Raw genomic sequence first — 27,524 nt, 5'->3', positions numbered from 1 at the left:
GGTTTATAATTAAGAAAAAGAAAACGCTTAGGCTAGAAAACTGGCCCAGCAAGTTTGCTATCAAGATCTTTCCCTGGGTTTGTACTGTGGAAACACCCTCAGTATTCACACCTAGCCCTCAATCATGAGATGATGATTAATACCAGCATTAGATCATCCTCAGCAATTGCTGGAGCTTTCTGCAAGGTTCTTGGTGGATTGAATTATTGAACAGTGCTAAGCACCTCTAAGCAAGCTCTTGGAAGCTGAAGCTGGCATCCATCCTGGGCACCTCACGTGGCACATTCACGTGGCATGACACAAATACTAAGCTCGGGTGGTGCGACTTCTCCGATGTCCTCCGTCTGAATTGGTTCGTCGTGCTTTGGGTCAGCTCTGAGCTGATGTGGCAACGCTGTTTTGAAATCTAGTCTAGTCTCTGTATGATCTTCCACAGCTTAAGACCAGTCCCCTAAATCTTGCTAGCAAGACCAAGCCTCCTACAGCAATGACCTCATTCCTTCTTCAGGTTGAAAAAACAGCCTTGTATTTTCCTGCATGGAAATAAAATAATCTTCATGTCCCCTACTGTTTTTATTCCGTATACTGCAAGCATTTTAAAAAGGAAGTAAAAATTATTATCTCCATGTTACAGATAAGCAACCAAAGGATGCCGAAGTAATTTACCCCATTGCCCAACGATCTAGTGGCAGAACTTGGTAGCGTAAATCCTAAAACCTGAACAACTCCACCAGTTAGCACTGCTGGCAAGAATACAGCCTCTCCTCCTCCCCCAGAGAGTTATTTTTTGAGGAGGAAGGAGAAAAGGGTTTTAAAATTATGCGTCTGCAGTGTCTGGAAACAGAAAAAACCCACCTCAGATACTAACTACCATTGTGCTAGAGATCAAGATTCCTATTCAGTGCAGAAATAAAAATATCACATACAAGTTGATTCCTTATGGAGTGACTACCAGGTGAAAGCCAGTATCTGATAGTGAAAAAGATCATATCGCTTGTTTCATTTTTATTTTAACATACAGAGTTCAGCATTGGAAACAGCTAATTTTTTTGATAGGTAGGAGGAAAAGATTGACTTTTACTGATTAAATCCTAATTCTGTCAGAACAAGCTTCAAGTCAACACATCCATCAATACTTAACTAGGAATTAACTAAGGGCTCTCATTTGTGTAGTTGTATTAACAGCCTTTGGTGCATGAAATGACTAAAAAAGCCTTTCAGACCAAGATGTTTTGGCAGATACACCTTAAGCAATTACTGTACATCTCAATAGGTCTTTGAATGGCAGGATATACCTGATCAATGTAAGTCACACGGTGCTAAACACTGCGAAAAAGGTCTCGGTTTTCTATATTCTGCAAACAAATACAGCTGAAGCGGTACCAACGTAAGTTAAAGACATTCTGCCTAAATAAATAAATAACAACCACCACTGGGAAAATAAGCACATGATGCCACAGAAGGAAGCCTCCAAAATGATCAGAAATCCTATTTTGAGTCCCCATTAATGGAGCACGACACACATCTTGCAACAGCTTGCACATTTTATTTGCCTGGATCTAGCAAAATAGAAGAAACATTTATTCTAGCAAGAGGTAGCACAATACAAAAATGGAAATAAGAGTAAACTGGTAAGTGGGATTTATGTAAATGCTTAAGTGAGCGAGGAGCACATCGTACCACCAAGTCACTGGGCTTTAGGCTCTCAACTAATTGAATCCTTGTGGTGGTAATTTCTTGTAAGAGCATCTTTTTTTATTCGTGTTTACAAGACTTGAGTAGCAGAGAGCTTACTCTCCTTCTAAACAAAGCTGGCTCTTACCAAAAGACTTCACAAGCCTGTAAGAGCTCTCACTTCCGCACCCTCCTAATCCAACCCTCATCAGCGGGGTAGTTCTGAGGAACATCCAACAGCTGCTCTTCAGGACCAAAAGCCTAGTACGTGTGAATGCGCCTCTTCCCGTTAAGGGCAGAGCTACAGAAGTGCAAGCCCCCAGGCTCTACATCACTGCTAATTTCTTGACACAACTCATGCTTTCTTTTTCATTGTTCAATTGAAATAGTTTTTCATAAACCCAATTCTTCCCCGCGCTCTCAGTTTCAATAAGCAATAACACCCAGGTATTTGTCAAGTTCCCATACAACTTATTCTGTAACTCGTCTGCCTTTGGCTTTGCCTTAGGCTCATGCCTATTTGAAGTGACCCAAGGTTGTCAGACAACAAGTCAGTTCCTACTAAAGAACACGCACACACACCAAAAAACCCAACCCACAAATCACGCTACTTTTTTTTTCTCTGGGACAATGTAGACTTTATTATATCTGCTGTTTCAACGTGCCTATAACAGTGTTCCCTAACAAGCAGCCCTAAGGTCAAATGTGTCCCTTGATCAATTTACTAGAGGTCCCTGGTGCTGCTGCTCTGGGTAGACTGTTGGGGGGGGGGGGAGGGGGGTGGAAATCCCTTTATTCCTTTGCTTCACTGTAAGGGGGGAAAAAAAAATAAATCTATCACAAAGACATTCTTCTTCCCTCTGCTCTTGACAAGTCAGGTAAACAGGGAGGGAATATGTATCTGCGAAGGACTGTAAGAGACCAACATTTGTACAGGCATATAAAAACATACTGTTTATTTACCAAGCTACTCAATGCATGAGGATGATTCAGAACAAGGCTAAGGGGATTGGGAAGATGTCTTAGCAAAACACCTGCAGAGCTGTTTTGCATGAGGACAAATAAAAGGCACTCTGCATGCGAGTGTCGTGTGGTCTTCTTCATTCGAGAACTGAACAATCCAGTACGTTGCTACGTCAAAGCACTCTGACAAGCAATAACACTAATTCGGAGACGCTCCTAGCAGCGTAGCCAGCGCTTTAATCTACTCCTAGTTTGTCAGTAAAGCTGTGCCTGTTTATTTTTGCTCAACGGATCAGTATCAACCATTAAGTAACGGCTATACCCACAAAAGCAGACTTGATACTAGTAGACTTGCCACAGAAATCGCTTCGTGCTTGCACTCAAGCAGCAGGGAAGGAGTTAATCTCGTTGGGCAAAATGGCTGAGTACCACGCTTACTCATGCCCCATTGCATGACTTTTGTTTCATATGTTGTGATTTATTTTCATCTCTACGTGCAGGTTTTAGTCACGGCCTGGCACTGATGTTAATGGGAACTGCCCGATTCGGCCCCGCAACTTGGAGTCGGACCGGAGCTCCGGGCGCCTCCAGCTATTAGCAGACAATCCTTGGGATCGTCTTTGCTTATTTGCTCTGCACCGATTCTCATCGCTTCTGATTTAACATGATAATTCCTGCAAACACAGAACGAGCAGCCCCTTTAAAAGACACCCCCTGCACCCCCCAAAAAAAAAAAGAACAAGTACCCTTTGCAAATAACCTATAATGGGTCTAAATAAAGCCTGAGCTGTTCCTTACTCATGCATAACTTCATTGCTTCTGTTCCCTCCACACCCTGCCCAGTTGGCATAAATTGCAGAAGGGTTTTGGCATGGACAATTGAAACACCCACATGCTGCCTGAACTAAAAAGCTTGATGCTAGAGTCCTTTTCTTTTGGAGCAATCGCTACGTGAGACTTGTATTTTGATAACGCGGGTCCTGTCTGCGCTGTAGGTTTCAACCCACGAAGACTGAACTCCAACCATGTTGCCAGATTAGGGCAGCTAGAGTCTACAGCATCTCACCCCACACGATGGCTAAGAAGGCTTAAACCCTGGCAAAACCCCAACCTTTACATTTCATATGACCGGAATAAAATTCCTCCTAAATTAGCAGGCTCCACCTCTGAGAACCCAGAAGTCACCGCACATGGTAATTAGCACACACCTTGGTGTGGTCCGAAATCAAGACGCGAACAAAGAACGAGCATGGGCCACAAGGAACAGTCGCAACCTTCTTCAAAGAGCGCGCCTTACCCACTCCAGTGCCGTACCCTGCAACAATTTTAATCCATCTTTCTCTTTAAGTAGAGACAGCACCGCCACCGACGATGATACGACAGTGACAAAGGAGGGCTGAAATTCAGACCCAAATTGTTATTCCCCTCAGCTAGGCAGTTATGCACAAGAAACACTGCTTGTAAACACTTCTTTGTCAAACACTCAATTACAAGCTGCTTTATGAACAAAATGAGCCAGTCGCAAGGAAAGCAAGAGACGAAGCAATGTAAAATGGCATGCAGCCATTACGCCACCACGTCCCCCGGTAACGCTCGGGGCCGCGCCGCCACCCTCTTACAGAGGGGCACCGACGCGGCCCGGGAAAACACTGAATTCAGCTTCTCAGAATGAGGTTCAGGCTTTTGTGGATCTAGACTTTGTTCTCTGCTGCAGGGATTATTCTCTATGTGGTGAGCAAGGAATAACTTCTTTTATTTTTATATTCTTGGTTTTGGCAGCGCGCACCTAGAAGAAAACGAGCATGTGTACGAGTGAGGAGCAAGTCAAAAAACCTCAATCCAGGCAACACTTGTAATATGACACTCTTCCTTTGTGACACCCCTGTTTACACCTTCACACGCTGAAACTGCTCCTTACGAGCTGAAAAATAACTGGAAAGAACATTTATTTTTTTCACATTAAAGCTGCAGACATACTCCGCAGCAGACCAATCTGACCAGCTGAACTATCTCCATCTTCAGTCCTAAAGATACTCCAAAAAGATACCTAGGACTGACACTACAGCCAATAAATGTCATGTTAAATTACAAAATGTTGCCCCACGGCCACTCAAAAGTTTTGAGAACCAACAGAGAGACAACTTTATGAGATGCAGCACCACCTTCCAGGAGGCTGCAATATTACAGCATCAGAGGACTATTTGTCATGGCACTGTTATTCTAGCTGCCCTGGGCAGCATCCACTGCTTGATCCATTACCTCGTCCTTGGATTCTTTTAGCAATATTATTCCAGTGGATACGGTTTCTCCTGGAAAAGGTTTTTTCCTTGTTTTCACTATTCAGTGTCAATGAGTCAAGCAGGGCTGTAAGAGGAAACATTAGCGAGTGCAAAATGAAACCTATAACTAGTCTTCAACTTTAGCTCGCACTGGATTTGCAGCTGAAGGAAGAATCGAGCCTGTGCTCTTCTCCTTAGTGCCACAATCAAAGCCTTTAACCAGAAGCAAGTGGATTGTGGAAGGAAGGGTGGAGATGAAAGATTTGTTTTGAAATTAAAACACCTGCACATATTATTGTAATTGGCTTTAGACACTAGCTTTCAGAATCTAGCAGCTACCCAAATAACACTTTGCGTTGTAATCTCAACAACTCCCAACTGCAAAGAAACAAAATTGAGAGGAAGCTACCAGAAAAAAAAAAAACAACACAACCCCCATCTTTTGCATATAATAAGAGTTTATATGTATAATTCCTAAACTTAACATTCAAAATATCTTCCTTGCTAGGATTTCTTTTTTAAAATAAATTAATTTCAAGGCTCAACTTCAGAAAAATTTTAGAACCAATTTACAGTGCTAACAGCAGGAAAAACCTACATGCAGACAGGGCATATTTCAACGCTTGAGTTAGAAAATACATACATACCCAACTATGCCATAGGACTCCCTCAACCAGTAAGCTTGGAAGAGCTTTAAATTATCACAAACTCCTACTGGCTTTATTTAATTCTTCAGTTTCTTTTAGACAAAATATTAGAGAAAATAGCATGGGTTTCATGGACTGACTTTGCCAAATAAATAGTGCAATGGCATTCACCTGAAGAGCTACTAGTAACCTTGCTTGAAGGACTAAAGGGAAAAAAGTAAGTGCTTATTTAACTAAAAAATGTCTTCAAACCGACCACGGGCTTACTCAAGCTGTGTATATTCTCAACAGCTCATGTAACCCATCCATCAGGCAGAAGTATGAAAATGAACTCCCTTAAGAATCCACACTGAAAAGAGGTCGAAGGATGTGGGTAACACTGCCCGAGGCTGCAGTTTGTGAGGCGAGAGCAACCGAGAGGTGGAAAACAGCATCATCCTTGATATGCTTCCACGAGGAAAGCCAAGTGAGCTGGACCAGTGCCATTAAATGACTTCAGGCAAAGGCTGGAAACTGCCAAAGCGATTCTGCTACAGCTCCTGCTGCACGGATCCCAGCAGTCTCTTGCAGAAATGGAGAGCCATGGCCCGCAGTCAGCAAGGGCAAGTTCTGCATGTTGAAAGTAACAGTATCTCATGAAAGAGATATTTATTCTGCCTCAACCACAAGTAATATTGGGATGTTATTTTAATGTTCGTTTTAAATCAGCTCAGATTTAGATTTCGATTGGAGCTGCGCAGATGGCTTAGTTGTTATAGTGACAAGCGTGCTAGAGGAAGAATATTGTCCGTCTACATCTACTACACTTGTTTCACACACAAAAATAATACCCGTGATCATCCCCCAGAATTACAGGGGTGATCACCACGAACCATACTCTACTGCTGCCATTTGGAGGCTTTGTATTTTACTGCAGGCATCTGATGCAAGCCTGAGAACATGGGCTAAATTAAGCAGCAGATCCCAAACCCTTGGGCAAAGCTAGCTAAAATATTAGGCAGCTAGTGCTGAAATAAAGATGGAATAACCCTTGAGACACTTCTTGTCCAAACCGTAAAAACAACATGCAGAAAGGCCATGGCTGCTTCACCTGCTCCTCGGTCGTAGCCTCTCTTCTGTGGCATCCGCATTACACCCAGGACAAGGGGCTCTACACCGCTCACAGGGCACCCAGAACGCGCCCTGTTTCACCATCGTGAAGAGACGTACAAGAAAAACCTCCCGCCAAGGCTCTGAATCTCTTCAAACTGCACAAACTACACCAGGACCAGCCGGAGACAGAGCACCGTTCAAACAGTACTGTGTTTCTCCAGTCTTCAATTCGCTAAAATCACAAGATACAACAGAAGTGCTCTATCTTGGTGCCTTCTCTTCTCCAGGAGCAAATATACAAATAAAACAAAACAAATTTAAAAAAAAAACAAAAAAAGAGGCGGGAAGAAGGAAAAGACGACTTTATGCATTGTGCCAACCAATTAAATTCAACAGAGAAAAAGAAACAAGTGGTTATCGCTTCTGTAAATTACTTCATGTAATTAAATCCCCTTCCCTAAATTACAAACCATTTAGCTCTTCTTTTACAAGATTGTAACCAATGACCACCAACAACCTTTTTTATAGCATCTGATGCCACGTAAGTTGTTAGCGACGAAATTTCCTTTTTATTCCTCCCTTTCAAAAGAAGCCACTGTAATGAGATTCATTCACAGCCACTTACAGAACATCAGTGAGAAGAGAGGATTGCTTTGTTTGTCTTTTTTCTGCTCTCCTCTGAGGCTATTTTTAAGCAAATGTCACCTAAGGTCTGCAGGCAGAGAAGTTAAAGGTGACCTGCAGGAGCTTTAAACATGGAGCTTATAACTGGTTTAGTTCTCACATACATACAACATAACTGTCTTACACTGTAGCGCTGTGACTTAACAATCTTCGTATCGCTTCAATTTTCTGACGTTTTTAACTCTGAAAACACCAGGAATGTCAGGTCAAGCCTGCCCTGTTTGCTAGGGGTGAGTCCTGTGAGATGAGAGCTGCTCCGAGCAGCTTCCTCCAGATCGCGCCGTTTAGGAAATGCCTCCGCACATCTCCAGTTACCGACGTCTGTTCGGCCACACTTCGCTGGGTCTGCAGCTATCGCATCTTCTCGGACAGGGAACCGAGACAGAGACGCAAGGCCCCCGACAACGCTGTGGTTCAGCTCCATTAGAGGTAGCACAAGAAGTCCCAACATAGAGAAAGCACTGGTAGCATCCAGGGCTTTAACCACCGTGCTCTCTAGACCTGCTCTAACACATGTTAAAAACGCCAGCAGCCATCTGGAGGCCTAAACACATTGCTGTTGCCCAAATGCTGTTAAGTGGAAGAGGAGAATGGGGACAGATGGGAATTTTGGAGAAGAGGAAAAGCAGGGACAAAGAAGGTAGAAACCAATGCTGCAGGCAAAGCCGTGGGGTCCGGTTCTGAACACAGCAGGGTCGATACCACCGTAACAGCGTTCTGATCCTTAACCACAAAGCAGGGAGCAGAGCACACATGGCAGGACGCCGCATCCCCGTCCCCACGGCCACCCACCCTCCGCCTGCTCTGCCGCCGCCAGCAGCCCCCAGCCAAGCCGGGGCGAAGCCCACCGGCGGTAAGGGGCTGGTCCCCGTGAGCAAGGCCTGCCCGGGCCAGAGCCAGCGTCCCCCGGCTGCGCTCCTGGGCCGGGGCACACAAGGAGCTGTGCTCAGGGGCAGCTGAGCCTCTCTGGGAGCATCAGGCGAGTCCTGCAAGAGCAGGGACAAGAGGGGCACACAGAGCAGCAATGCTGGCAAGTGAGGGTCAGCTGCAAAAGGGGAACCCACTGGTCCAGGCAAGTGAATAAGTGCTTCACTGCATCAGTGAAAAACAGAAAGCCACGTTCTCATACATATAACACTTTCAGCAGCCAAAACACGCTTTACATCACTCCATTCAGAAAATAATATTTGCAATGCAGTAAAATCCAGCATATGCTTCAATGTTCATATAAAAACAGTTGGATCCCCCCCCCCCCCAAATTTCTAATAAACATTGTCTCCTCAATTTATGTTTCCCTACCAGAACTGCAGAGGTTTTAAAATACATTTTGCAGCTTAAGCAAAGGCCTCCTCCTGCTGTAGTTCCCAGGGGGTTTACGGCACTGTTTTTTGCACTGCTCCTCCTGAAGCACAGTATGTTACGGAGCCCTGTTAAGGCAGCCGTGCCGTAGCTCTCGAAAGGTGGCTGCAATCCTGTGAAGTTACCTGTGCCACATCTATAACGCAAACCGTAATTGTCTAAGGTTTGTAAGCACTTGAAAGAAACACTGAAGAAACTGAAGAGACTGTGAAGTCCATCCTCTGTTGCAGAGCAGGCTCCGCAGCCGCTTCAAGAATCTTTACGAATTCTTGGCTAAATTTAGTAAAACATCAGCACTCCTTTGTAATAGCAGGGTTTCATTTGGGAAATAAGCATCCAGTATTTATTTACAAAGGATTTCTCCTCCTCCTGCCACCGCTGTGCTATGCCCACTGCTTCCCCCCTACTTTGATGCAGAAAACAGAATAGCAAGTGCCTAACCAGGACTTAAAGCAGATTTTTAAATTAGTTCCTGACAGTGCAAACAGATTGCTATTGATTGAAATGAGGCTGATTTTAGGCCTTGGATTAGCAAACCTAATGACTAAATACTGTATTGCCCATTTCAGTACTTTGCACCGTTACTCCCCAGCGGTTTCCCAGGCAGCTGTGAAGTCTCTGCACTTGCAGATTAGCGTGAGAGAGCAAGGCAAGGCCATCTGTGTCTGCGTCGCGCAGCCCTACTCAGCCGGAAATAAGGACCTCCTCCGAAATCCCCCCGGGACAGGGCCCCCCCGGCACTACAACCTCATTAAGTGCTTTGAAGCCAGAGAAACCGTTCATATGTTTAAAAAGCGAGCACGTGCTTGGGAAGGCTTTGCTGAATGAGAGCTCCGCACCTCGCCGGGCCAGGCCTCCGCCGCTGTCCTTGGCTCAAGCCGAAGGGAAGCAAAGCACCGACCGAAGCCACCTCCGTGGGTTTCCAGACAGCCTGGCTGGGTCAGCGGCAGGGAGACGTCGCGCGGGTACCGACACGTGCTGTGTTACAGCCCGACTCGCCCAGGATTCATAAATGCCCACTTAAAACTAATCAGTGCAGAGCTTTCATGTCCAAATTGCAAATTCTTGTACTTACAAAGGTAGAAATGGATCCTGGTTTTAAGCAATACATGAAGCGACATTTTTCCGACTAGAAGAAACTGGACTTTTTTCTTCCCCTTTTGCTTTGTTGTTTAGTTTCAAAGAATATTTAAATAACAATATCTGCTAACAAAAAGGGTAACATCAGTTAGAAACAAAAAGAAACCGGTGTCTATAATTTCAGCGTTCAAAAGCAGTGAAATGCAAACACCAAAGCAGTGCACACCAAACCAAACCAATCCCCCAAACCCACATTAAAGGCAACTTTTTTTTTCTTTTATAAGTTGGCTGCCTAGAATTTGTTTGCTTTTAATAGCCTGAGATACTGAAGGTTAACAGAGTAAGTTGTTATTATTCTATTTAGACCCTCTTAGACACAATTCAGCTCCCAAATGCTACATTATTAAGAGATGGAAGGACAGGCACATCCATACCTGTCCTCTGGACTATAGACAAAGACTCCAAAGGTTATTTTTTGGACTCCCTCTCCTAGGTGGCTGCTGAAGCTCAGCTAAGAAAGGTACATTTCCATCTCTGATCTCTGCATCACTAAGCAAACACTCTGCCTCCGGCCCACCAGTGGCTTCAAAAGCACGTCCAAGTTTTGATTACCATTTATCACTATCTGGAAAAGTACAAATAAAAATCAAGCAGCTACGTGCTCCTATTGCCCAACCGTCAGCACAAGCAGTACGATGCCAAAGGATATTTTCCACACAAGGTATTTCATTAGCCAGGTGAGTTCCTAGACTGTTTCTCTCTGCACCTTGGGAAAAGCTCCATAGCCTTTCAGTACCACCACCACCACGCACATAACGGGGCCAAGGTTTGAAGACAAGCTATCAATTTTCACCTAGACATCAGAAGAAACAATGCGCATCCTGGACGGAAAATGCGTATCACCTTTAGCTCCCACCAGTAGTAACCCAGAGGGGTGTTCTCCTGGGGGGCAGGGAAGGTTGTTACATTCATCAGTGAATGTTGGATAACGAGCTGATGAGCATCACAGAAAAATCACATGAATGGGTAATCAAACATGTTAATGTAATTTAGCAGTTCCAGTCCAGCAAGAGCCACAGCAACAATATACATTAATCATCAATAATGCTCAGCAGTTTGAGGAAGGCTGGGGAGTGAATGAGACATGGGAATTAACTCCGCTTTCCCTCCAGGAAGCTCTGCTGAAGTCACAGGGATGTCACACCTCCAGAGCAACGTGACAGCGTTAGCTTTCTTGCCCTTTCCTCTGAGGCTCCAAACCCAGCACGCTATTTTATTTATGAGCACTAAATACGTGCTACACCACCCTCTTCTTCTCAGCTTCTTTGAGACTCTTCCTCATCTTGGGTGATTTAAACAGTGGGTGAGAAAAGGAAGGAGGAGGTGTAAGACACTCATCTTCATGACAAATGACTATTTGCAGAACAGAGTGTTATTGCAGCCGCATTTAACATCTAAACATATTCAATACACTGTGATGCTCCCGAGCTGACTAACCACAGAGCTTGAGGTTAAGCTAACTTGAATTACCAGCAACTCTTTCCTCTTAGTCCCAACTCTTTTCAGAAGGAGGTCAACCCGTTTTTAGTCTACGTACAGAAATGGCAATAGATCCTGAAGCACAGAAAAAACCCACTGCTTTACATCCAGATTGACCCCAGGCTGCTCAGACGTTCAGAGGAATAACCAAAACTGAACCCAGAGGAGGACAAGCCAGCTCAGCTAAGACTAATGGAAGACAGACTCAAAGCTCAAAGGGTGACTCTGCAAAAGCTAGAAGGACTTAGGACAACACAAGGAAGCATAACTGGAACTTTCATCTTATATCTACCTCTTACTTCATCTAAGTGAATTATAGACCCAGCCACAGAGGAATGCTTTATGGCGGCTCTGCCCCAGTGGCACTGTCTGCAGCTGTGGTGGGGATTCCCTTCCACAAACCACTGGGTTAATCTTGGATAGGGCTTTAAAAAAAAAAAGACAATGACTCAATTTCCAACAAATGCTCCCCTGTTGGAGGCAATTCCACACTTCCCAAGGGGCAAGCTTTACTACAGGCCACCCCAGCTACACCAAGAAACATCACAGCTTTAAACACTTTCTCCTTCCTTGACGTACCCCGATGACTCAGAGAGGTTCTGTGATTCCCATCGGAGAGCAGCAGTTTCAAGTCAGCACCTTTCCCTGCGCACTTTCATTGAGAACAGCCCCAAATTCTGACAGATCTCTGGCCAAAGGACCTGTATCTATTTGAAATGCCCTTTTTTCCCTCCTCCGCTTGTTTACAGCAGGAGATAAATGTGTCTGGATGATTTTAATACACAGTTGGAGTAATAGGCAGGAAAGGACTGACTAGCTCCCACAACCATCTCCGCATACCCTGAGCTATGGAAGAACCCAATATTCAGGAGCAAATAGGAATCTGGATGCTTTGTCAAAAGGAGTGAAGTATTAATCTAATTTTCTAACAAAGCAGACAACCTGGCACTCAAATCAGCTTACCACTTTGCACCTCTCTGCAAGGATTAGCAGAATGCCATAATTATAATGCCCAATTTGATTTATTAGAGGAGGCTGTGCAGAAAAGATGACAATTCAGTAGCATTGTGAAGAGAAGGGACGAGTGTATAAGGAAAGCCTCACATTGAGCAGTAATTTCTAAGCAACATCTCAATATAATTAGCATTAATTACAGTAAGCTTTCCAAATTAGGTATAAACCTAGGTTTAATAACCCTGAGATGCAAAAAATCACCCCCAAATTCCAGGAAACTTAATATTACAGCCAATTTGTCTAGACAGCTTGGCAGGAAATACCAGAATTCTAGGTGTGAACTTCGTGGTTATTAAAAAAAGGAAAAATTATTGAACTTGTCTATATCATTTGCATAATTAGTTTGAACTAAGGATAGTCTAGTTCATCTAGCTTAGATTTTGCTCCTACTTTCATCAGCCTTACAGACTTGAAAACTTGCCCGTTTTTCACAATTCTATCAGTTAGGATAATAAAAGGTATTTTAAAAACCTCCCTTTTCAATAAAAGATGAAATTTAAGTGTGACTTGTTTGAAGAGGCACCACATATTAATGAGTCGTTCATCACAGGTTTTATTTTACGCTCTTTGTGCAGGTTCCTCACTCTTTTTGGAGTTGGTTACTTATACTTCCAGAGGGAAAAAAAAAAAAAAAAAAGATAAAACAATGACAGATTAATTCAGGTTTCATGAATGTGGCACCGAATACCCTATTTAATCACCAACAGCAGCCAAATACTAGCCAGAAGAAAGAGAAAACAGTGTCCTCATTTTCCAGAGCTGAAACACAAATAACAAATGTTTGGTAAACTAAGGCAGCAGCGTATAATTACAGAAACTGGAGTTTGGCCAGTGTAACAAAACCTCCTACCCCTAAGATTTCTAAGGAAGTATCATGAAATCGCTAGTGGTCACCATTACTTGAAACTTAGTTTTAAATTTCACGTAGAAGATGTCACTATTAACAACCGCTTCCTCCCCCGCAGCAGGTGACGAACCGTCTCGCTCCGGTTGCGGGAAGAGGCTGGCGGTGGCTTCACACATCCACAAAGGTGCAGACACCTGAATGCACCGAGCTCCCTGCAGCGTCATTTTGGACCGGAAGGAACAACTCTCTAACCCGTAGAAAGGTAGCATTTACCGAAGCCAGGCTTTCATGCTAGAGAGAATTTGGTGGCAATCGAGACCTAAGGATCTCCTGTGGTGTTCCTTGTTTCCTTACTCCAACTGCACCACACTCAGTTGCACCAACACGAGCATTTGTCAGGTTACTCTGGGGACCGGAGCAGAAAGCGAGCCAGCTTCATGCGTACCTTGCAAGGGGCGCTGAATTGGTGTCTGGGCCTTTTCACATACATAAAAAAACCTGACACAAGAGCAGCTTTACAGAGACAGAGGAGCTGAGGAGGCGCAACACCACAATCCTGGTGTAAGCAGCGGGCAGGAACACCATCCAGCACCATTGCTTCCAAACATTTTATATCAAAGCCAGGGACTTCTGGTAAAATACATACTTAGCATTTTGTGGGTTTGGATGCCAAGAAAAGGATCCTAGTTGCTCAAACTTTCATCGAAACTAAAATATGCATCTATTCACCCGTAATAAAAAGTCATTTTAATTTGCACAGAGTGAATATTTGTGCACAAGCTGACGGCACCTGTAACCAGAGGGAGAACTGAAACCCTATCACTCAACTACTAGCAAAAACAAACAAGAAACTTGATATATTTTAACTCCATATACACTGACGAGTCTAAAAACAAAACATTTGGTATCACTTTGGTGAGTTAAAGAAAACAAACCTGGCAAATATTTTACTAGGAGTATATGGTTACATGATTTGCAACCTAAATATTTGCAGCAGAAGAGCACTAACGTCTTTATGGAAGTTATTGGTACTGACTTATTCCAACTATTTGTTTTAAATCAAAATGAAGAAAACAAAACGTCTGCTGACTTGTTAATAAGAGGAGTTAGCCACCAGAAGAGCGGGGCCATGAGCCCCGTGAAATGCCGTCAGCCCTTCCGAACAAGTACACTACAACACCACAATCACAAAAGATTGCATGTGGTGGTGAAGTTAGATAACCTTAACGATCCTCTGAAATCCTAAAATACTGAAACTCTGAAAAAAAGACTTCCAACAATTGGACGATTCAATCTTTCGTTGCCTGGCACACGTACAGAACTAGTTTGACAGAACAGAAGGTGTGCTTGGGTTAAACAGCTCTTTTTCTCTGCATCACAGAGAATAAAAAAATAGCTTTTCACGTAGTGTACTTCTTAGCAGAGAACAAATGTTGGAGGGTCAAGTACACACTGGTCTTCCCACTGGCTGCCATTTGGCACCATGTTAACAGACAACTGGGGAAGTGTTTGCTCATAGATACGGGCTGCTGTGCCATGTGGATTTCAAACTGATGAATGAGCACTGAGTCACCAACAAATCTCCCTGCTGAGCAGCAGTTAAGTGATAAATCGCCTGCCAGCCATAGTGCCTCTTCTTTGTCACCTCCCCGGGTTCTGTGCACGCTGTGGTTCAGATGGGAGTCTCCGCAGTTGTCCCCTCGAGCATGACAACTCTTAATTCATTAATGCTCTACCACATTTTAGAAGGACACAGAGAAAAGACTCCCCAGAGCACAACTTCCTCCAAACTGACTTTCCACTTCTAAAACACTCCAACATTCTCTCCTTCCCAACATACTGTGCTGGGGCCATCTGAACGTGATCCGTGAGATGGCCGTTCTCATGTTTGCAACTTCCAGGTGCACATCAACACGCACGTCTTTCCCAAAGGCGGCTATGATCCAATTGATGATTTCTGTTTATGTCTACGACTGCACGAGCCACACACCTATGGAGGGAACTACCACGCTGTCTCAAAGTTGCAGGATACAAGGGAGGTCTGCTCCTTCCTTCCTACATCACCCAGCATACCTGGCCTTCCACGTTAGCTTATGAAACCTGCCCACAACCCAGGATATGCACTTGGCCAGACATCTTAGAAGAGACACTGTTTTCACCAGCACAAGTTACCAGAGAAGCCAGTTACGTTAACAACCCCGACCTACCAGCAGGACAACAGTCCACAGTGGCCAATGCCACGATACAGTTGCTTCGGATGAGAAATATTTTCCCTACCTGTTTGGATAGCTTCAAGGGCAGTTTCTTCTTCATCCGTTCTTTGCCTCTTTCTGCCTCTCTCTCAGAGCTCCCAGCGTCATTGTTATGGCCATTTTCACTTGGCTCAGCAGACACACAGTTTTCAGATTCTCTAGGTTTCTTTCCTGGATGCCTCTCCCATTTCTCCTTCCGCTCCTGAGGCTTTAGCGACATGTCCTTCTGTAAGGGAGACAAAAAAAAAAATAGTGAGTTCTTTAAGTTCTCCGAGACTGCTTTTAAGCATTAAGCAGTATAAATATTGAGTAAAAACACAAACAAGACAGCATGTTCTTTCCAGAGATGACTTAAGATGAATAATTAGGCACGTACAATGCAAACAGTAATTTTAGATTAGATTAGGATGAATACTCTCCAGGCTATGTGTTTGATTAATTTCAGAGATGCTGGAACTGGTTATGAAAATGAGTTTGCTTCAGATTAATTCAGGAACCATACGTCAACGGCACATGAACAAATCAGCATCCTGAAGGAAAGCCTTTAACCGTTCAACTGAAACAGAGGTGGTTTTTATTTTGTTTTGTTTCTGGTCTCAGAAAGCAACATATCAGACCCGCCCTGGGCCTGACACTCTCGATTCACAGCTGCATTCATATGGAGAAATGCACTTCTAAAGCCTATCACGCATTCAATAAGCAAGCCGAGATCAGTGGGATCTAAACACATACCAGAGGTTGAACACTCTAAGTGTTAAGCGTCTGCCCTAAATCAGAACTATAACATACAACCTAAGCATGGTTTAAAAGCGGGTATGTCATGTCATAATGATTAACGTCGGAAGTGAGATCAGAGAAGGGAATTAGTACCGCTATCCCTGGCATCTTTGAGGGCCGAACGCCGAACTCTTGGTGACAGTGTATCGACCTCTCCCCCTACACACCCTACGCAGAAAAAGAGGTGAAGAAATAGCACCAAATCACTACGACTTCGGTTCACTACAGCTAGAGAAATTTTTCCCCAATGCTTTTTATTAACTGCTTAAGGGTAAAAACTAAACTCTTTTTGGAATATTTTGCAGAATCTCTATCCCAATTAATTTTATCCCAATAAATATATCAGATTAGCACATACCTTAAAAGCACTGTTTACCACACCAAATTTGTCAACTTCAGCCACAGAAATTTTTCTAAATGCCTCATCCATCCCCTCCCCCCCTCTAAATGCCTCGCTTCTGACTCAAGCAATTCCATCATGGATGTTTGTATCCTACGTGAAAGGAGCTTGCGATACAACTCGCTCACGTCAACGCGCACACCTTCAGCACTGCAAAAGAGCTCAGGAAAATCATTAGCTCTCTAGTCTCTCAAAAACTAAAGCCCAACAAAAAAGAAAATTAGGAACTGGGATGAAATGCCCTGCTGATTGCTCTAGATTACTTCCTCCCCCTCTCGTTTAATTAGCGAATTGACTGCCTCAGTGTGCAACGTGCTGATTCCACTCCAAATCACTCACTGCTTAAAGTCACCCCTCCCTGCAAAGCGAGACGATGCACTGACGCTTTAGGGTCAGAAACATTTAAATTTGAATCACAATGATAAAATACATACAGCTGTTTCCTCTTCCAACCCAGGCTCAGAGACAATTAGCACCCAGCCTCTGCACACCTTGCACAGCAGTCCTGTGTGGCTGGCAAGCTCCTCTTAAAGCATGCGTATATACAGCAAGCTGCAAAACCCCCAAAGATACAACCCCCACCTCAAAACTAAAAGAAGTAGCACTGTCTCAGAGGCGCAGAACACACCAGAATACAGCTCAGCTTGCCAAGTCCGCAACTAGTGAAAGAGCAAGGAACATGATTGGCATTAGTCTCCACGAATGATAAAACGAGGAATACAAATCAGTGTTTAGTTGCTCACTTCGGTTTTTAGTTTTAAGATAACACTCTAAAGCAGCAGTTGGAGATGCCACTTAAAGAAGGTCACATTGTCCTATTTACTGGGAAGTTGCAGAGATGGAAATCAAAATGCTAAGCTTTAGTAACTGATCAGAAACCAGCGCAATGGAAATGACATCTGCTAACTGATACTCAGCAAAACATTAGAAACAGAAGTCACCAAAAACGTGCACCTCTTCATCAAGCCAGATGCAGCTGCAACGTGACAGCAGCCGCGTGGAAGATGCTGCAGGAGGTGACATGGGCCCCTGGTAAGGGAGGAAGGAGGCTGTGGCAGGGGAATGCCACCACCCAAAAGCACCAGCAAATAATGCACCCCTGGCTCAGCGCGTAATATTCACTTTTAAGGATGATTTCAAAGGCCATTTCAGTTTAAATTATAGCTGGCTTCACGTGGGGATTGGGCCTCTGTTAATGCCTATGGGAAAGTCTTCCCTCAGCACCCACAGCACATTCACAGCAGGTTTTAGACAATTCACTTCCCCATATAACTAGTCTGGAAATCTGTGTTTTTCCTTTTACTGAATCCCACAAAACTCCCCGCTTAGAAATTTAGCTTTTTATCCCCATTTTGTTTGGAGATTTTCAGGTTTGTCTCATCACTGAGCTCCTAGCAAAATTAATTCAGGGAATACAGTCATCGCTGGATCAAAGCCAAGGAAATAATGCATTCACTTGTAGTGCCACTTGCATCCAAGAATCTCAAGCACTTTCCAAACAGCCATGAATTAAGGCCCAAGCCCTGGTAGCAGGGGCTGCTGCTTGCCTCCGGCAGGAGGATGGCAGAGGGAGGCATCCTCAGCTCCGCAGCACGTCTGGGACAGCTGCGGGGAAGATGCTGACCTTCTCGGTCCCGTGACGAGAAAGCCTATTCCATGGTCCTGTGTTTCCCCACTTCAGCAGAGGATGCAGCTGACAGGACTTTGCTTTTTCTGGGAACGCAGGACACTGAACTCCGCTTCTCCTTACTGACGAGGGTGACAGCAGGGCTGTTTTCTACTAAATGCAGACGTCTTTGCAGCCTCAGGCAGAGAGCAGGAGGGGGCTAATGCTGTTTCTGTTCTTGCCTCCTTTGTTTCCTTTCTATTTACTCTACTAAAAGAGCCTTCCAGCAATTGCTCTTTTACTAAAGTTTATGACCTCCAAGTTGGGGACCTCACTTAGCACAAGAGCTTACTATTTTTGGATGTGCATCTGTGCTTGTGCACAGGCAACTGCTGGAAAATTTAAGCACGCACAGAATATACAGCACATCACTGCAGTGAACAAGGTTTATTGATGTACCTTGACTTCAATCCAGAAATCCCAGCTGGCAGGTAAGACTGGCCCTCTGACAAACTGCTCCACTGGAGCCTTCTCCCCAGAAAAGCCCAGACCAGGACGTATTTGCACGTCACGTAAAGCCTATGGGTTCACACAGCGACAGTGTCTGAAGTCAGGCCCTGAAGTCAGAAGGTCTTCACATCTAGCCTTGGGGTTTCTGCCCAACCCAGGAGTCGGCAGTCCTGGCTACTTTTGCTGTCAGGGCCTGCAAATCCCCTTCTGCAGGGAAGGCTGGTGGATCCAGGCCCATTCTCTCTTCTTGGTTCCCAGAAGAAGGTTGCCAAATCGTGTTCCAGAACGCACAAAAGTATTTTGCTCCTTACTACTCACTGCTTCCAGGGCCATCTCCTACCTGTCCGCACTTAGGAACTGCTCTTGCACCTTCCAGGGCAGGCTACGGCCTCTCTGTCTGCGGCCCCTCGTCTGCCTGGGCTGCAGACGGAGAGCAGATGGTTCTAATTGCCTGCATGGTTACAGATAAGGAAGAATTAGGCCTTTCTTTAGAGCCTCTTCCCTGGCAGTTACTCCATGAAACATACAGATTCTATCTCTCCCTTTGCTTATTTGGATGTACAGACGTCAAAGACTCTTCAGCTGAAAAAGTAACTGTGGTTCCTCCTCCAGCCCTACCTCGCACACCAGCAGCTCTGAAGATCCACTGGCAAAGACCTCGGCACAGGCTTGCAATCCAAGGATGTCACCTAGAGTCTGCGACAGGTTTTGAGAGTCCATAATAAAAATCTGTGGTTTTCTTTATTCTTCGTTCTTTGGCCCAAGCTAGTTAAAGTTATGCAACTGCAGCTGTGCTTGCAGCAGGGCTGGCGACATCCTTCATCACTTGGAACACCCCTTCCTGAAAAGCCATCTTCCTTCTGTCGCCCAGGTACAGCTGCAATCTCCAAAGACGCTCAAGGTGCACACTGCTCAGTTTATAAATAAAGCTGTGAAAAATGCGGGTGCGCTGCCCTAGGCTCTGGAGTGAAACCGTTCTTACCCCTAAAATGGCAAGCAAGAGACTTCTGCACAGCGCGCTCCACGTTGCCTGTTTGATCAGGAAATAATGACCAGCCCGAGCGGACCCTGGCACAAGCTCACATCCCCAGCCAGCGGCTGGCTGGAGTTATTACTGCGTGTTTGCTCAGACCAGCTCAAACTCTGCCTTAATCCTCTGAGTTTACACAGCTCTTCGAGATCTCAGAAAGCATGTAGGGGGAGGTTGGGGTTGTAAATACCTTTCATACACAGGGAACACTTAAAGAACCTGAAAAAAAAGTACAAACCCCACACAGCTAGATGAAAAACCTCAAGCATGCTGCTGGGGTGCAGAGGACAAAAAGAACACCTAGAGTTAATAAAATAACTACCCTCAGCCCTCAAGCACCAGTTCAAAACGCAGCCCTGTGCGAAACCAAGTCCATTACAATCCCCCGTCCCCAGGGCCCACCGGACACTGCAAGGCTCAGACACGCAGCCAAGGACCGCTTACACTCCACTCCTGCCAGACTGCCTCTGCCGGCTTTAGAAGATTATATGGGCTGATTTCCCAGAAGGGAAAGAGCCTCCAGCTTCTCTCTCCACAACTCTTCACTGCGACACTTATTCCGTAAGTTGGGGAACGTGAAATATCCCACTGAACATCAAACAGGAAAAGGATCCACGCAAAGGAAACAGAAAAACCCACTGCTGCATCTAAAACTGACCCTGCTTGTCCCGGTTTCTCCCTCCAGCTTCTCTCAGCAGGATGGCAATGGAAAAGCCCCCGAGGATCTAAGCACTACCCTTACATCAACTTTATCATGCAATTAGCAGCAGGGTTGTCAAACGTGTTTGTTTAATAGTTCAGGGAGAGATCCTGGCTCAGGGAGCAAGTGAAACAGATTTACTTTTAATTAGGCTACTTTTAAAATATTCCTATTGACCTGATACACAGTTTATAGAACGGCAACATAGGAACAAATGCTGACTTAATATTCCTGTGCTTTATAAGTAGACAAATCACATTACAAATACAGACAGGACCTCTACTAAGGGAAATCTACTGTCCGTTCAGGTGCATAAAGGTGACACAGGAGACAGTAATTCAAATGGAATTAACTTTAAGGCAGGGATTTGAAGATGGGTCCGCGGAGAGAGAAACCACTGCAAGAACAGGAGCCAGCACAAGAAAATGCAAGTAGCCAACAGGCAATCGAAATGAGGTGAATAATAAGGAGAGAAAAAAAGGAGAAAGAAGGAGTAGGGTAAGAGGTAACTCTACCGGAGGGTAGCAGGCGGGACCGCACCGAGGTGACTGAATTGGAACTCAACGCAGTGAACAAGCTGCAAATGCAAGTGGAGATCTTAAAAATGAGCAGGAGCGCACTTCAGTGGTGGGAGAGGAGATGTTTGAGAGCTCGGTCCTGGAGAGCTACGGGGTAGAAAGGGCACGCAGCGAAGGGGAAGGAGCCGAGGGGGAAGGACTGGGCGCAGCTTGGCACAGCAGCTCCTCGCTGGAAGGAGGCCAGCCCGGCTTCGCTCACCCCAGAGCTCAGGGCGCTCTGGGAGGCAGCCTGCTGGCATCTCCAGCCGGGAGGCTGCAGTTTGCATGGGTGGGGAAGTTCTCACTTTTCCTTTACTATAACACACACTGGGTTGTTTTACTTTCCTGCCCTCTCTTCTTCCCCACTGGGAACTTCACTAAAAATGTAACTCAAGCCCCCAGCCTTTCAGCCAAAGCCACTTAAGCTTTTTTAAAAGGCAAGAAAAAGCACCTAGATTTGAAGGGACACTCCTGCTCTGACCCTACCTTCAAGCAACGCAATCAATATCAATTAAAATGATTGCAAATGAAATCCTTGCTTGTTTAACCTTAGACTGCAATTCTCCTTTTGTAGCTGACATATTCCAGATGAGTTTCGGTCCTGCTTTTTAAAATGCATCACGTTTGCTCTGACCCTGTCACATGTTTAGCTCAAGAATAAGATGACTTTTTGACAAGACAGCTTTGGAAATGTTAAGACATTTGAAGCTGCCACTGGTGTGCAGGTTTATGATACATGATTTAACTTAAAAATAAAAGTGGATGAACCAAGAAACTCACTGTAATTGAAACAGTCAAATTTATTACCAGAGGCTGCGCTCCTGTCACCTGTGAAGAGCTGCAGAGCAAGCTGCCGGTACTCTGCTAAATGCCCACTTGTTATGTCTCCCAAGAATTAAGACCTTTGCTGCTAGGACCTTCAAGACACCATACCAAGTAGAGACACCTTGGACAAACGTTACCTCAACACAACGCAGCCAAAAATTACAAAAGGAAAGGTCAGCATCACTCTACTTTTAAATGCATTTCAATCCACAACAACTTTACAAGGCTTTGATTGCTCGTTTTGCTTGCACGAGACGTGAATAAATAACTCTAAAGTGCTGAGCAGTAATTGTTCTAAAAAGTTGAGGAGAAGGGGGCTGGTATTCTTCTCCTTCTCAGTTATCTGAGGAAAAAGACCCTCGGTCCTCTCCCTCCACAGTAGCCCCAAGTACCTGGAAACAGTGTGTTTAACAGTAATTTAGGGAATGATAAAAGCAAGAGTTAATATATACAGCAAACACATTCTCAATAGTAGGAAGTCAAGGAAATCTGCATGAATGTGAACATACGGTTGTCCATGTTTTCGGTATAAACCCTTCTCCACCATCACCCTTTGGGGAGATGGATGCACAAAATCTACTGTTTCAAGCCGCACTCTGCAAGCTCAACAGGAGGGCAGCCGCGGCCTCCTCCCTCTCCTCCAGCCTCCTCTTCGGAGCCCGCGGGCGCCTCGCCGCAGAGAGCTGCACCCGCCTTCCTCTCTACCTACTAACAGACATACTGTACAGCTATTAAAACTCCCACAGGTGCTTGCTGTCCATCAGAAAGGAAATGATCCCATTTTAAGCCATCAGTATTTCCTCTAGTGATGGCAGTAAATGCCCGACGAGTGCTCACAGAATTACTGTCAGCGGAAAGTGTGTCAGAGAGCAAGGGAGCTTAAATGATTGAAGGGAAGCTGGGGCACCATTTTCAGGTAGATGAAGTGAGGCATATTGCAAGTCCAGCCTGCCCAGCTTTTATAGGCTGCAGGAGCGCTGAAAGGCGCTGCTGATGCACTGCAAGGCCACCCTGCCCAGCTTTCCAGCAGATAAAAGTACGTTTTGGGTGAAGATGCTTTCAGGCAGGACCAGGAGCTCGGCCTGCCCAGTTTATGTAGCGTATGAAGGATTTGGAAAAAAGCTTGTTGCTTATCTGACAGCAGCTACTTCAGCTCGTTTCAGCTGCGGTGCCGCACTGCTGGGTACGAACGCCGAGCAGCACCGAGCGCGTGCCTCCTGCAGACCGATCGCGCGTGAAGCGCCGCTCCTGCAAACTCCCGCCGTCCCGGAGAGCACCCTTCCAAGAGGGAACAGTTAGGGCAGCGGCAGCACCGCGCGCTGCCCTCGCGCCGCCCAACATTTCCCAAGCGACAGACTATGCCTAACACCTCCATTCTAAAGAACGTGATCTGAGGGATATCAATCTTAATTAAGCTTCCAAAGGTATCCAAGCAAGTAAGCGGCACGGTCAAGCACGCCCGCCATGTCCAGGGTTTTGGGAAGACATTCCTCAAGTGTGCCAATACTCAGCGGCACCGCTGGGCCCACGCTGCTGGTAGGCAGCAACCCCACACTTGTTTACAGAGCAGCCTTTAAACACTTATTCTGAACTAATTCCCCTTCTCCCCAGATTATTTAAACAGGCACTCACATTGAATTCAAACAGCTCCCATCAAGTGACAGAATTCGGACCTGAAGAAGCAGCTCCTTGCTTTGAGGTCAGATGTGACCATTTCATCACTCACTTCCAATCTTGCCAGGAAAGTAACACAATCCCAAGTCTCCAGCTGCACCAGCTGGCCCCAGGCTGCCAAAGGAAAAGGCAGGAGGGTCCTTCCAGCGCAAAGTGGTACAGCAGCTGGACGCTTTCACCATTACAAATTTTCAGCTAAACTAGCCAGGAAAAACAGGAAAACACTGTTGAGTAAAAGATGGCTCCAGCCTATTTGTCACTATGGACAGGAACGCTTAGAAATACTGGTGCTCTCTTTAAAATTAATAGCAAAAGGAGAAGACACAACTGTTTCAACCTCTGCTGAGGGGCGTGTCATGCTTCCATGAGCTGGACTCCAGAAACAGAGCTGAGCCAACCTGAGGCTGGGCAGATGGACTGGGCATATGGCTCATTTACCAAAGGCAGGGGGCCTAAATCGTTCTCCTCCATCTATACTTCTGCATTTAAAGTTTTGATCTTCATAGCACAAATTATCTACCAGCCACATCATGACTGCACTGACTGCCGTGTGAATAGCTTCATATTTGAGACTTAAAAGATATAGCCCTACCCTTCGGTAGCTCAGTCATGAATTCAAGAATCTCTGGCCTGATTTCTCAAGCAATTCAAAGCTTCCACCTACTAAACACAAAGTTTTGTTTTCTAGGATTCCTGATTCAGCCACACACGTTGTCTCCACTTATTTTTTGGTACATAGTTTTAAAACATAGCCATGAAAATTGTACTGCTCTTAAGGCAACAGCACCTACAGAATGAAAGCTCCAGACGAACCTCCCACGTGGTGACAGCCTCAAACACATTCGCTCTGCAAGTAGCTGCGGACGTTTTGAGACTCTGCCTCCAGCCCACGCTCTTTATTACCACCCTCCTAGGAAGGGTGCCATACCCAAAGACGCTGCGGAACAGAGGTATGAATGCTCTTCAGCAACAGCAGAGCAGCCTGCAAGCTTAGCTTGAACTGCAGTTTGACACAGCTCACACAAAGCCAACGAACACTGCGCTGAAGGAGACAAACACTCACAAATTCACTTCTGCCAACTCTACTGTAGGGGCGAGAGTCTCCAGAAGAAAAAGACAGCCATATCCTAATCCCTGGTGCTGCATGATGAATTAACTCATGTTTAAGCACTCTGACACTAGAGGCATTTTTTTACCAACTCTGCAGTTGCCCTCAGTGGTAGGCAACAATTTTCAGTTCAGCTGTCATGAGGTCTAGAGTGTGTATTAAATAATTAGTCCTCTGGTAGTTTCTTTTGGCTAGGAAACAAATGAGAAGAAATATAAATGATCCAGCAACAAGAAATATGTAGAAGCCAGCCACCTCCACAAACAGCTGCCCATAGCATATTACTTCAACCTAAGGGGAAAACTCCGAGCGAGGCGACTTCCAGCAGCAGAGGAATGCCTTTCTAAATGTCTAAATGTCACACACGCTAATGAAAAGTCCAGGACAGTGCATCTGTGCCACTCTCGCTCCTCAAACATGCTGCTGGAGAAATGCATGGTACAACAGAGGTCTACAGCTGTCAGTCTCGCCAGCAGCTATGTTCTCCCACGTCGAGTGGCTCAGTACACCACGTGCTTGTGAGCAGCTCATCTATAACTGGTTCGCTAGAACAAACAACAAGCGAGCAAATGTTTCCATATATCCTTAGGGCTTCCTAGAATAGTTCCAAATACTCTGATATCTGTGTCAGGAACAAAACATTCATTTATATCCCAGGCAATCGCTGAGAAAGGGGAAACACACTACAGTAGCAGGCAATTTTGATGTATTCTATGTTAGAAAACATTTTCAGAGAGCTCAAAGGTCATTAACAGATTTTCATATGTTTACAGACAGCAGCAATTTCAAGCTCTGTAATTTTAAAACTGCATGTCAGTCTCTCAACTTCCAGCTGTTATTTCAACATTAGATAATGAACACAATGCAAAGGTTACACAATCACTTGAACCAGCTTATGCTGCAGATCCAGTCACACAAACCATTATTAAATTCTAATTACACATATATTATTTTACAACTCTTATTAGAACAGCAGGGCAAATCCTCTTTTATAGAGAGATCAACAGTTTAGAAAAAAGAGGCCGGAAAGGTTATTCTTTTAATGTGACAGAGGCACTCCTCTCTCTCCCTCCATCACCTAAACCACTGCTGACTCATGAGTCTCAGAAACAACGCTGCACCTTGTTAACACCGCAGCAGCCGGTGCACTAACAGCTATCAGCCCCTATTTTGCTTAAGTGCTTTATAGATCCCTAACAGACAGACACTGTTGCCTACTTAGAATAATCATCTTTGATCAGAGGGGGAAAAAAAAATAGGCATTTAGTGGTTACCCAGTGTACTGTCTGAATATGTTCCTGGTTTTTCTTTTTACAACTACTTTGAAACTGAGAAGACACCCTCCAAAACTTAAGAGGTTTCTCCTAAGGGAAGTGTTGTTATCTAAGCTAAAGCAAGACATCAGGCTTCCACACCACAGATTTTTATTTTATTTTAATTTAATTTTGGACCAGAAGAAATTACTGTAATCATCCCATCGGACCCTTTTATCATGCAGCCAAATGAGCAAAAATCACCCAACTGTGAAGTGGTCTCAGGGAAATCTGGGGAGCGCACTAGCAAACCACCCCATTACCAAATAAGAAAATCAGCAAATTATGTTTTGCTCCTGCCTCTTCCTTTTTTCCTCTCTATTCCCAGGCAGTGCAAAGTGCTCCCAGTCTGGTTTGTTCCGCCCAAGTCCAGCTGTCAGTCACACAGCATGAAACCTCAATGGGAATTGAAGAATCTCATCCCCAAGATTCAGCTTTGGAGCAGGACAGAGCAGCAACGTCCCTTTGTGCGAGGTCTCCTGCAGTGACAGCAATGCTACCCTGGCAAAGTGATGTCTCTCTAATCCCCACTACACCCTTAGCCAGCAATGAATTTCACACTGGGAAATTCCATGCTTTGACATTAAATAATTCCAGCTGGGATTTTCAAAGGAGACGAGATAGCAGCCCAATCCCAACACATTCCAATAGGAAGCCCTTAAGGTTTGGTTTATTTTCTTTTTAAAAAGGAAACCCGTATTTCATTCTCATTTCCATCCCAGTTTCTTCTGGGAGATGAAGTCAAAAGCAAGAAGCAGAGGGCAAGAGCAGTGCTAAGGGGAGGACAGACTTTTATGAGGCTAGCAAATGACACCAGCAATTCTTGGGTACGGCAGTTTGCAACAGGAAACAGAAAAATCGGCACAATCGCTAATGTTCCTGAGAGGAAGGAGGATTTGTACTTCTGCCTGCTTAGTCTCCCTTGCCACTAAGGAAGAAGTAACCAAGCAAACGCTCCACCGGGATGGTAGACAATTAAAGCCTAAGAGCAAACAAAACCAGCAAGCTGCAGAGAGCAGAACATGTGCAGAATCAAAATGATGCGATCCACTTATCCAAGCATGTCAAATAAGGCCTCGGGCAGGCAGAGCTGACAGGACAATACCCCGCTGCTGCAGAGAAAGACCTCAGCAGAGCAGGTGCCGTCACTCGCCCCCCTCCTTGCTGCCTCACCAAATCCAGAGCGAGCGGTGCGAGCCTGCATCGGCTTTGCCACTCTCTTGCCATCATGTTCAGAGGATTTGGGTTTTCCCCCACCCAAGCGGTGCTAAGCTGGGCCTCTTTGCAACCACTTCCTCAGCCCATGCTAAATTATGAGTCTCTCTTAATGCTCAGTTTTCAGAACCAGAAACATCAATCCACTCTTCATAGACCTGAAACTGAAGGCTGACTTGTTTATAGGACCTGTTTTTTCCTGCCTGGAACAAGGCTTTACCAGAGACTAGAGAAAGGGGCATTCATGCAAAGTTTTCCATTTGCTGCTAGCCCTCAATTTTGAAATGCAATAGGGAATTCAAACACGATACAGAGCAGCAACTTTCATCACTGCTAACCCACTCAAATTAGTTAAGAGCCCTTGTACATCTCATGATTC

At 45.0% G+C, this 27,524-nt stretch overlaps 1 protein-coding gene across 20 annotated transcripts in view; it reads right to left on the bottom strand.

Moving 5' to 3' along the window:
- FBRSL1 (fibrosin like 1) overlaps positions 1 to 27,524 on the bottom strand; it is a 555,176-nt gene that overhangs the window by 389,164 nt on the left and 138,488 nt on the right. For all 20 annotated transcript variants that reach the window (XM_064466507.1, XM_064466515.1, XM_064466498.1 and 17 more), the window contains exon 2: positions 15,456 to 15,656. In XM_064466507.1, coding sequence (XP_064322577.1) covers positions 15,456 to 15,656 — 201 coding nt within the window. The remainder of the gene's footprint in view (positions 1 to 15,455; positions 15,657 to 27,524) is intronic.

The sequence above is a fragment of the Phalacrocorax carbo genome, chromosome 15 (assembly GCF_963921805.1).
Source record: "Phalacrocorax carbo chromosome 15, bPhaCar2.1, whole genome shotgun sequence".
NCBI lineage: Eukaryota > Metazoa > Chordata > Aves > Suliformes > Phalacrocoracidae > Phalacrocorax > Phalacrocorax carbo.
This window is presented reverse-complemented; position numbering and strand designations above follow the sequence as displayed.